Raw genomic sequence first — 12,113 nt, 5'->3', positions numbered from 1 at the left:
GGTGGTACCCAAGGGGGCTTCTTCCCTGAGAAGGAGAGGGAGTAGTGGAGAGGGAGGGAGGGAGGGAGGGAGGGAGAGATTTGTAAAGGTGGGACTGAGAGGAGAGGAGGGAAGAGGGCTTCAATTGGAAGTAGAGTGAATAAATCAATTAATTAATGGACAAACCTATTGTTCCGTGGCTTTCTGTTTAGGCTGTTATTATTTTCTTTGTGTGTGTGTGTGGGGGGGGGGGGTAGTGGAGGGTAGCCGTTGTCGCTGAGGTCTTCCATGTTCCTCCTTCTCAACTGTGAGTGTCTCCCTGCCAGAGCAGCTTCTGTGCTCGCCCCTGTAGACACAGTGAGCGCCCTGCCACTGAGCTACAGTACCCTCACTCTTTACTTCTTAAAAGCCACCAGTCTGGGCCTGAATTCTCTCTCTTGCTTCAGCCTCCAAGTAGCTGAGACCACAGCATGTCTTACAAGTCCTAACATCCTCCCTCCCCCCCCTCCCTCCCTCTCTCCCTCTCTCCCTCTGTCTCTCCCTCCCTCCCTCCCTCTCTCCCGCCCTTATTCCCTTATTTACTAACCATTTTAAAGATAGTTTTTCAGAATGTTCTTTATCAGTCTTATGAATTTGAGTTGTAGAGCTACATGGGTATTCTAGCATAATTAAAACTGTAATCATGAATGACTGAGCAATACAATATTTTTAAAACTTTTCAAATTAATTTTGTGATATAGTAAGACTCAGTAGTCAAAGTGACTAAGCATGGTGTTTTTAGTTTTAAGATTCATTCCAGCATGCTGCAAAAGAAAAACCACATTCTGTCTTACTCAGTTGATAAGGCTTCTTGCTCTCAGAAAGTTACTTGTGTTCAATGGTTACAGCTATTTTGTGACATTTGAGAGTTTTAGAAAAGGAAGGTTTATAATAGTTGGGGTTGGAAGTATATAGGAATCAAGGAAAGATACAGGAATTGTAATAAAACAGTTTCAGAGGATTGCACAATTGTTTTTAGTTTGGGATAGAGAGTGACAAGGCTCCCTAGGGGACATGACCATTCAGGTGAGCTTGAGGGATTGGGAAGCTCATTGACAGGTGTGTCCTATCTGGAACCAGACACCGGGAAGACTCAAAGGGACTTAGTGACTGAGTTTAGAACACAAGGTATCAGAGTTGACAGAAAAAAGTCTGAAAACAGTCTATTTGAGTGATAGCTTTTGATGACGTGGTGCTGCATGGGTAGCTGGGAGATGTGGGGCCTGAAGGATTCTTAGTGTCCGTCCAGCTTTGAGGGCCAGGTGCAGAGATGGATGCCGCTGGCAACGCTGGGAGCTGCCTACCTGGTAGGCAGGCGTGGGGCAGCACGTGGCTGCTGGGGATGGATGCTCAGGTTTCGGGCAGGGTTGAGAGTAACCTGCTGGCTGTTCTGTGGTAGTGAGCGACTTCTCAGTGTAATTCCATCAGGCTGTGAGCACTGTGCGATCCTCTCTTTCCCAGTGAGGATTTTGGTCTGAACTACTTTGTTCTCTATGGTCTGGTGATTGGTGGCTCTAATAGTCATCTGTTGGATGAAGCTTGTGTACTTTGAATTGTATTCCAAGAATGCTTAAGGCAGGGATTGTGGAAAACAATGTTGATGGGCCTTCCAGCTGTCCACAGCCCATGGTGATGGGACATGCACTGGGTTTAGCCTTGAGCCTGAAGTTACTTTAATCCCAAGAAATTGTTTATTGTTTAGTTTTTCAACAATTTAAAATTTTCTTTGTCTGTTGAATTATGTTGCACACACTGTGACCATACTGTGTGCAGGATCACAGCCTCTTTGAGATGCTTTCTGGAATTCTTAAGAATTCTCCTGCAGACAGAGTCACAGTTTGCTCTAGCATATTTGGCTCATAAAAATTGCAAGATAAGACATTCTGGACAATATCCCCAAAAACCAGTTCCTTTCAGACTAATGGCATAGGAAGCCCTTAAGGAAAGTCTGTTCAGTGCTGGCACTTTTATAATTTTGCATTTTCAGCAGTTTTTTGTTTGTTTGTTTACAAGAAGTAAATTGTTTATTTATCTGACTTCTTTTAAGATTAAAGCCCAGGCAATTACCATCACACCTGGCTAAGAAGAAATTATTATTGATGGGTTAATTTCATTTATTTTTCTCTCTTTACATCTCTGCTTTTTTTATTTGTACTTTTGAAATTTAAATATGATTACATTACCCCTTCCCTCCTTCCAAACACTCCTTTATACCCTTCTCTGTTCTCCTTCAAATGTATGACCTCCTTTTCAGTAGATGTTATTTCATGTATATACAGGTATGTATATACATATATATTTCTAAATATAACCTGCTTGTTGACAGGGTTACTTAAAATAGTTTGTCAAAACAAAAGCCACATAAGAATTGAATAAACAGTCATGCAGATAATAATATTTCTTTTTGTTTTAGTTGTTACTGTAGTTTTAGTAGGAATCATTTACATATAAAAATTTGAGTTTCATTGTTTTCTATTATAGATGTTATAAACCTATACCAGATTATGTGGATTCCAAATGCCTATGTTTTCAATTAGCTACTGACTTTAAGAGTTTCTGAGCTGTTGGCATTATATATAAACCTGTGTTTTCAAAAGACAGTTTGGAAAGAAGTTGGTGAGAATAAGGACTTTCTGGAAGTGTGTTGTGCTGTGCTGTGCAGGTGGCTGTGCTCAGTTCTCAGCAGTTAGCTGAGTGGCAGTAGAAGGATAATCTGTAGCAGCATGTCAGTACCTTCCAGTGTTAAGTGATACATTTTATCTTTCTTCAGAAAGCCAAGGAGTTCCTTCAGGACTTGTAATAATTCCAAAATTAAACCAAAACCCTACAGTTATAATTTGTAACAATTGAAAGCAGACAACTTAAAAGGTTATATTAGGATTCTATTTAAAAAGATTATATAGAAGCTACTAATATTTCCCTTTGTACAATTAAACATATTTTCTTCTAGTCCAAGTGGTAAGAAGTTCAGAAGTAAACCTCAGCTGGCAAGATACCTGGGAAATGCTGTTGACCTTAGCAGTTTTGACTTCAGAACTGGCAAGATGATGCCTAGTAAGTTACAGAAGAACAAACAGAGACTCCGGAATGACCCCCTCAATCAGAACAAGGTTGGTAACTGCAGCAGCGCAGCAGCGCTTCCCAGGCTCTCCACGGGTGTCTCATGCTGTGACTGGGTTGTTGAGATCTTGGTTGTCTGAGTGTCTCTCCTCTTATAGAGCCTTTTAAAACTTGTAAGTGGGACTTATTTTTCTTTATTTGGAAGTGCTTGCAGAGGAAAAAGTATAAGTAGTTGTGCATAGAAAACAGTATTTCAGTATGTCACTAGGCCAACATGGACATCACACTTTGCGATTTTCTTTTCTTTCTTTCTTTCTTTTTTTTTTTTTTTATGTGTTTGTTTTTTCAAGACAGGGTTTCTCTGTGTAGGCCTGGCTATTCTGAAACTCACTCTGTAGACCAGGCTGGCCTGTGACTCAAAGATATCCCTGCTTTGCCTCCCAAGTGCTGGGATTAAAGGCATGCACTACCACCATCTATTTGGCTTGTGGTTTTCTTAAAATATATATATATATATATTTTCTATTTCCTAAAAAGAGGCAACATTGCTGCCTCTAGTGTATAATAGCACAGTCGGGTCAGAAGCTGTGCCTGTGACAGTGGTGACGCTGCTCAGACATCAGTGCCCTCACCAGTGCTCACCAGCCCTGCCTGTCCTTGAGATCCTCCTCAGTCCACTATTCTGTAGTAATAGAAATAAGTCACATTTGCATATGTTAATTTAATTTGATTAAAGCTTTAGAATTTTTTTTTTAAAAAAAGCTACTGTTCTTCCAAGGACCGCTGGCCATGTGTGATGTGCCCCACAGCTGACTCACTGCCTTGCGTGCTTCCTGTAGGGATGTCCTCACCTCAGCACTGAGACAGGAGTTGAGGCGGAAGTCACTGTCAGGCCTCAGGGATTTCAGTGGCGTTTTCAGTTGTAAAAGGTTTTCATTTCTGTACTTTGAGGAGTCTGTCTGATGTTACCATCAGCACTCCCTTGTTGAGTCTTGTGAAAATACAGGGTGAAAAGTGGAGGCATTTCTTAGGACCTGACTGCTACAGCCCGGCCAGATCCTCCTGGTGCAGTAGTCGCTCAGGAAGCAGGCTGTGGGCTTGGTGAACTGGCTGTGCTGGTATTAGGTGCTACAGCCATACAGACTATCTTAGCCTCGAGGCCTGAGGCCTTTTGTAGAATTGGGCAATAAAACTCCCTTAGCTTTATCATGAAAAACATAGTGGGTATTTACATAAAACATTTATCAAAACATTGACCCACGCTATTTTCCCCCCCACTCCCCCCCCTCCCCCCCCCCCAGACGTCCCTTTCCTTCCTTAAGGGTCAGCAGCCACCTTTCTGAGCATCAAGCCGCCCTGCTCAACACGGTGTCCAGTGTGGGAGCTTTCTGGCTCAAGCTCTTTACCTTTTTGTTTGGAATACACAAATGCGTGTGTGCCTGCACACTCACACACACACCGTGTGCATGTGTGTATAATATAGACATGTATATAATAATTACATTTTTCTAAAACTGCCACTTTAAAACTCTAGTCACAGTAACACCTCGTACCCACAGGAGGACTTAAATATTTATGAGATGAAGAGAATGCTTTTAAATTACCCCACTGTTTCCAGAATCACAGTTTAGTCTTATTTAATGTAATTTGAAGCTCTCCGTCCTGACAGTTATGGTTCCCTAAAAACCCAACACTAATTGGTGTCTAGTTTGTGTGCACCTTTCTGCTCTAGCCGCCCTGGACCGCTCCGCACCCGCAGCTTGGCATGCGCTTTCAGGATCTGCTTGCTTCTGGGTTGCTTCCTCTGCTCTGGATGTGCTTCCCTCCCCCTCACCTGGTGACCTCCTCAGCTGAGGCTCAGCTCCATTGCCTGCATATCTGGGAACCCTGTCCCTCCTTCCATGATGATCGTGTGTTCGTGGCTGTGCTTCAGCTAGACTGTGCGCTCCGTGAGAGCAGGGACGCTTCATTTTGTTTTTGCTTTTGCTTTTGTTTTGTATAGTTGCCGCAAACCTTGCATGCAGCAGCCTATTAAATAAATACCATTTTACGTTCCGTCTGATTCGAGAAGGGTGTGGTGGTTATAAATGCTTATTCAATAAATTCGTACAACACGTGTGGATGTGTCTTTTGTTTCCATTGTTTTCTGACTGTATGAAGTTTGTGCTGCTTGGGCTTGACCTGAGTTTTGCTTTAGGTAAGTAGCCACAATTTGGAGTTCTTGCAATTTTATAAGCAGGCTCACTTTGGGAGTAACACTATCATTACAAGTAGAGAAATATTTGTGGTAAAGTTAGCTAAATGAAGTTGTTTTTCATGACAGTAATGAATAAAGAAAACTGGGAAATGCTAAGTGCCTGACAGAAATCTCTATATGTAGTAAGCTTGGTCAAAGTCAATTATTCATTGGGGTTTTTCCCTTTTTTTTTTTTTTTTTTTACATTTTTAAAAAAAGGTTTTCTTCTTAGGACTGTGGATATAAGTCAACAGGATTGACCAACTATAAGTTGATCTTGATGTATGTCTTCTATATTATTCCTAATGAATGGTATTTTCACGTATAATGAGAAAGACCCCTTGAAGGTCTTTGAAAGTGGCTTTTAATTCCGCTCCTGTTGGAGTAACACACACTGCAGCTTTTGTGCTTGTTTTTACTTTTCTCAAGTTTAGTCTTAATCTAACCCCCACAGTTGACTGCATTCTTGATTTGATTACACTTTATTGATTTTTGTTGCTGCTGCTATAATTATTTGCAGGCAACCCCTTCTCTCAAGGTGATAAAATAGATCTGAAATACAAAATAGTTTCCTGAATATCTCACTAGGGTTAATGGGAGCAGGTGGCTCAGAATAATATGAAAGGGACCAGCTTGAGTGTGGTGCAGTCATAGCAGGGTGATCACTGCGGAGCATTCTGGGATTGAATTCTGTTAGCTTTAGCCACACATGTGGCCAATGTAGGTGCATATGTCTGGTGTTCTTGGACAGTACAGTTCTAGAATGAAAAGGCAAAGTCTTAGCTTTGGATACAAGCATTTTTTTGAGTGTGTGCTCACATATACACATTTAGACTTTTAATAGATATTTCAAGGTTTCAGAGATAGGATTTGACATTTTAAGGAGGCAGTAGAGACAAATAACTTTGGGTGGGTGAGATGGCCAAGCAGATATTAGTTCCATTCCCATGTAAATATGGGGAGAAACATACACACACACACACACACAGGGTGGAAGGGAGACTGGGAGGAGAGAGTAAATATAAACAATTTAAAGCTAAGATAATTGCGTTAGGTTGTGGGTGCAGAGCATGGTCAGGCAACCTTGGATGCATGCTTTTGCTAAAACATCTACAGGAAACTGAGTTCCTTATGTTTCCACTTCTTAATACTGCAATATTAATGTAGTATAATAATGAAGCTACAAAACTTAAAATGCAAATTTCCTGATGTTGATAGGGTTTGGGATGTATTTTGCAAGTTGCTTCCAGTAAACATTGTATGGAACAAGTCTTTCTCAGCTGAACTTGACAGCACTGCCGCAGCCTCAGAAGGACACACCTCTGTGACTGACCTCTTCCTTGGGTTGAAGTCAGGTCTATGTCAGATTCGCCAATCTTCATTTTTCATGGGTCATCTCATGTAGTCTGTATAGTCAGTATGCCATTGTGCATATGGGTGTAGACTTGGATTATGTATGATTGACACTATCCTAGATTTTCAGACACGGAGAAGATACTTGTTTCAATTATCCTCACAAAATAATAAAAATTACACTGTATAGCCCAGTAGTGTAATTTGAAGGCAATTACTGCATAGTTTGAAAATCTCTTAAGTTAGTGTGTGGTTTGCCTTTGGGTTTAGATAGTATGCAGTATGGAAAAGAATGCAGTAGGCTAATTGGAAATGGGCAAAGCTAGGAGTAGGCTGCTTTAGTTCAGACATTAATGGTCCTAAATTAATGCTGTGGCAGGAGGCCTGGAAAGGGGGAGAATTGAGAGAAATAAGGAGATTTAAGTGCCTGCTGCTCACAGGGAGAGAGAATTGATGCTTTCTAAAATTGTGGCTTTGGTCACTGCTGTAGTCTGGGTATAGTTTGTCTCCTAGAAGTTCTTGTCTAGAGACGTGGCCCTCAGTACTGTGGTTTTGAAGTGGATGAACTATTGATGGGGTGACCCAGTGGAAAGTGATTATGTCATAGGGTTCCACTTTTATAATGGATTAATGGCACCCTTGTGGGTGGAGCACTGTGGGTTTCACAGGCAGTACCATAGCAGTGCGTGTTATATAAAGGTCAAGCCTTGCTTTTTCATGTCCTCTTGCTTCTGTTTGCACATGTCTCTTCTGCTTGTAGACTGCTGCTCTGACCTGCTTTGGCAGTCAAGGGCTCCTCATCAGAATGCTGGCACCATGCTGTCTACTGAAATAAAGCCCTAAGTTGCCTGAGCCCTGGGTATTTTGCTTAGCAACAAGTTGAGTCTTTCAGGAAATAGGGCAGCTGTTGAAGGGTTGACCAGAGGAAGATAAAGTTTTATTGATTTTGACATTTTAATTAATTACCTTTATTTTTTTAGACAGGGTGTTTCTACATACGGTTCACTGTCCTGGAACTCACTATGTAGACCAGGCTAGCCTTGAACACACAGAGATCCTTTTGCGTCTGATTACTAAGTACTCAGATTAAAGGTAGCGAATAACAGCATGTGAAGCTTTAATTAGCTTCTGAGCACTAGGCTTTGTACGGACAGAAGCCAGATTAGATTGTAATGTGAAAGATGAAATTGGTCAGCAAGGACAGTTATTCCAGTACATTTTCATAGGTAAGGTTGAGAGTCACAGAATGAGCCATGAGAGAGGACACTTTGGTTGAACTCTGCCATTTTAAAGATCGGGATGGTTAAAAATATGGGTCATGAGAGAGAAGAAATTGTGGAGGTCAGAAAAGTTAAATGTGTTTGCAGATGACAAGACCATGGAACTATACTAGTTAGGGAAGAATGTGAAAGGCACAGGGAACTAAGGAAAAGGGACAGTCACTTGATGGAGATTTGGAGGTCAGAAGAGGCAAAAGGTAGCCCTGAGTTTTGAGCTGCAGACCGGAGGTGCATTAGAGACTCAGATGCTTCATTAAGAGTTGCTGCTTTGGACACGTGTAACTAATGGCAGGTCAGTGAGGTTGGACGGGGGGAGAGGTTCAGGGACAGATGGAGGCCTTTAAAAATGAGGACAGAATTTGGGCTGAAAAAGGCAAAGTATAATGAACTGAAAGAGAAAACACTGAGGGGGGAAAGGTGGTGGAGCCAGATGCTGCTTTGGAGGGAGAAGTAATGGAGAAAGTCTGGAATGCAGTAGGGAGATCAGAAACCTCCTTCCCAGCCCCTAGATACATTGTCTTAAGGGGTCAGGAAGGGGCCCGAGTCTAGTGTCTGTAACTTCTATAAAGATGAACAGAGCGAGATATGTGCTCAGGCACAAGCACCCCAACCCCTAATAATAATAAACATAATTTAAAAAATAAAAGAGCTTTGGGTGTAGTTCAGGGATAGAATGAGCTTAGGGACTTTTTCTTTATATTAGTAAACTGGAACAGACAATCTTTTCATGACAATTTTGATACAGATCGTACAGACTACATCTAATTATGTTATTTTCATTTAGCACTTTTAAATTCAAGACAGAAATAAGATTACTCAGGCTAAGGCTGTTCAGTGTAGTGCTAAATATACAATGGCATTTTGACTCCAGTTAGCTTATTGGAAAGAATTTTCAAAGTTGGGGCAAGCATGATTCTAAATTTGAGACTGCTGTAGAGGAAGTCCCAGGAAGTTATATTTGAGGGGGATGGTAAGGTAAATTCATCAATTAAAATACTAAGTGCAGTGCAATGAGCTAAGTAATGCAAAGGTGGCTAGGTGATAATTTAGGTCAAATGTTGATGACAAGTGGCCATTCTTCAATAACTTGAGATAAAAGCATTCTATACAGAGGAAAGAGCTTGTGTAAAATACTTAAGGAAAGATGCACCAGTATGTGAGGACAGACAGAAGGAGGTGTTGGAGTGGACTGAGTGGAGAGTGAACCTAGATGAGGATGAAGAAGGCTGCTCTTAGCTGATGCAGCACAGGGTAATGCCGGAAGTTCCAGGCTGGGTGTAGTTACATGTGAAGAGCGTATTGTAGAGCAGCAGAAACAGGCCAGGGTCTGAGTTGGGATCTGTTGAAGGCTATTGTGCTTGTCCAGACAGGTGATGATGACTTAGGCAGTCCTTGTTTTATGAATAAAAGAAAAAAGTGATAACAAAGAAAACTGGCCAGTATTTTTTTTCCAAAGAGTTTATGGTTTTACGTGTACAGCAATATCCCTAACAAGTGGGTAAAGGCTATTTACCCTAATGAGTGAGTGACGTTAGTTATTAGAAGCATTCCATTTTTACTGCTAATGTGAGTCCTATATTTAGAAATTTGGGTATAATAATGATGATAGTAGTAGTAGTAGTAGCAGTAGTAGTAGTAGTAGTAGTAGTAGTAGTAGTAAAGAACCTAAATTTTAAGCTTGCTGGTGAGAGCAGTTTGATTAGTAAAGTGTTAGGTTTATCTAACTTTTGGGGATTCACATGTATCCCACCTTGATAGAAGCTTCTGAAGCTTCTGAACTTGGATTTTACATTAATAATGGATGGAGGTAGATTTGAGGATACGGTTGTGTATGCCATCATATTCATATGGTTTTATTTGGCTACTCATTTCTGCTAATGATTTCATTAAATTTTGTAGGTCCTGAAGAGTTAGCCCAATTTTGCAGACCTAGAATCTGGGGTCATTGTGGCATAAAGAACACATTTGTGTGACTTCCCATAGTTCTCCAAGGATGCAGATACCTGCCAAACAGAGTGTTAAATTCCCTGGAGCTAGAGTTACAAGGAGCTGTAAACTGACATGGGTTCCAGGAACTGAACTTGGGTCCGGCAAGAGCAGTAAGTGCTCTTAATTGCTGAGCTATCTCTATATCCTGTGTGTGTGTGTGTGTGTGTGTGTGTGTGTGTGTGTGTGTGTTAGTGTGCATGTGTGCCACATATATGCAAGAGCCCATAGAGGTCAGAAGAGAGTGTTGGATACCCTGGAAATGGAGTCACAAGTGTTTTTGAGTCAACCTTTTGGATGCTGGCGATGGATCCTGGGTTCTGCAAAAGTAGCTTTTTAAAAGTACGTACAGTGTCTGTAAAGATGGCTCTGTGCATGTTACTTTTGTTTCCCAATCAGGATATAAATATCTCTGGAACATGTTGTGTACTCAGAGGTACAGAATTAATGTGTACATGAATTATACTTTACAATGTCAGTTATAAATAGACACTTTAGGTAAGTAGAACAACAATTTTCACCCTGTGATAAGGTAAAATTTTAAAGTGAAAAGTTGTCGTCAATTTGAAAGTAAACCTATGCTTTGATAGGGTTGAGCTATCTTTTCTTCTCTTTTCTTTTCTTCTTTTTTTTTTTTTTTTTTTTTTTTTGAGGCAGGGTTTCTCTGTGTAGCCCTGGCTGTCCTGGAACTTACTCTGTAGATCAGGCTGGCCTCGAACTCAGAAATCTGCCTGCCTCTGCCTCCCAAGTGCTGGGATTAAAGGTGTGTGCCACCACCGCCCAGCTGAGCTATCTTTCATATAGCTTTTCTCCAAACCTGACTGACAGGGCTGGAGATGGCTCCAGGGTTAAGAGGACCTCTGGCATAAGAGTTGCATAGGACCAGGGTTCAGTTCCCAGCACCTACAAGGTGGCTCAAAACTACTTTGTAACTGTAGTTCCTGGTACTCTTTTTAGGCCTCTGGAGTCAATCTAACCAAGAGATATACACATATACACGCTGCAAAAACATTCATACACATAAAATAAAGGATAAATTAAAAAAATCTGTCTAAAGAAGGTGATACTTGCTGTAACATGTAAGTTTTCCACAGATATCTATCTGTAAGCCTTTTTGTGGAGTTGCGGTCAAACCCAGGGCTTTCCACATGCTCTGCGGCTGCTTTCCCACTGAGCCGCACACAGGCTTGGCACGCATGACGTGGAAGGAACCAGCCTCAGCAGATCTCGGAAGCTTCATAAACCCCGCCTGCGTTCCTTCAGCAGATCTCTGATGATACCTATGGTGGGTTGGTGTTTTTTGTTTGTTGTTTTCTCTCTCCACATTTTCCTCTGTCACCAGCCTTTTGTTTTAGAGACAACCATGCTTCTCACTTGCTTGCAGTATTAGAATGGCATTAAATGCTGTTGTCAATAGAGGAACAGTTGGAAATTCTGGATTGAGAAATGAATCACTTTGGTAACAACTTTTTCCACAAATAAAACTCTGCTTTAAACAAATGTCGGGAACTTTGTATATCTGACTACTGATTATTAAATATTTTTTTTTGATGACTTACTGTGGTATTTTAACACAAACTCTTTTAAAAAGCATTTCAAGGTCTGAGTCACAGGATGAACTCATTCTCCCCAGTCATGTGACCAGGACTGTGCAGTGCCACCTCCTCTAGGAAAAAGGGAGTAAGAATAGAATTGATGTCAACAGTTAGTAATTCTTATCGAAGAACATGAAGCTATTTCAAAATTCTTCCAGTCTGGCATGGTTGAGTGTGCCTATAATCCAGGTATTTGGGAGGGTGAGGCAGGAGGATCATCTGAGTCCAGGAGTTGGGAGGACAGCCTAGGCAATATAACAAAATATTCAAAACCAAGTAGTAGAAAAGGCCCAACCACCTTCCCCTTTGAGCTATATCTCATATCTGAAGTTAAATATGTTTAGTAGTTATTTTAAAATTGTAATATACCATGTTTGATAAATCAGTATTTTTTTAAACATCATTGAGAGCTTTATATGATCACAGGAAGTAGAAAAATATCACAGAATATCAGTTGGATAAAATACCAATCATTTATTAATATTGATAATACTGATAAAATATCAGCAAATATTTTTAAAGTCTGAGATTGGAAGTAACTTTGGAAATGAAATTTTTTATTTAAAAGAAACAAGTGTAGGCTGC

General features: G+C 40.8%; 1 protein-coding gene across 2 annotated transcripts in view; it reads left to right on the top strand.

The window, feature by feature from the left end:
- Mbd2 (methyl-CpG binding domain protein 2) overlaps window positions 1-12,113 on the top strand; it is a 58,579-nt gene that overhangs the window by 9,081 nt on the left and 37,385 nt on the right. For both annotated transcript variants that reach the window (XR_007973102.1, XM_052156093.1), the window contains exon 2: window positions 2,969-3,128. Coding sequence is in view for 1 of the 2 variants with exons in the window: in XM_052156093.1 (XP_052012053.1) it covers window positions 2,969-3,128 (160 nt within the window). In the remaining variant the exon portion in view is untranslated. The remainder of the gene's footprint in view (window positions 1-2,968; window positions 3,129-12,113) is intronic.

This window comes from Apodemus sylvaticus, chromosome 13 (assembly GCF_947179515.1).
Source record: "Apodemus sylvaticus chromosome 13, mApoSyl1.1, whole genome shotgun sequence".
Classification (NCBI taxonomy): domain Eukaryota; kingdom Metazoa; phylum Chordata; class Mammalia; order Rodentia; family Muridae; genus Apodemus; species Apodemus sylvaticus.
Note: the sequence above shows the minus strand (reverse complement) of the source record. Positions and strands in the feature narration are given on the sequence as shown.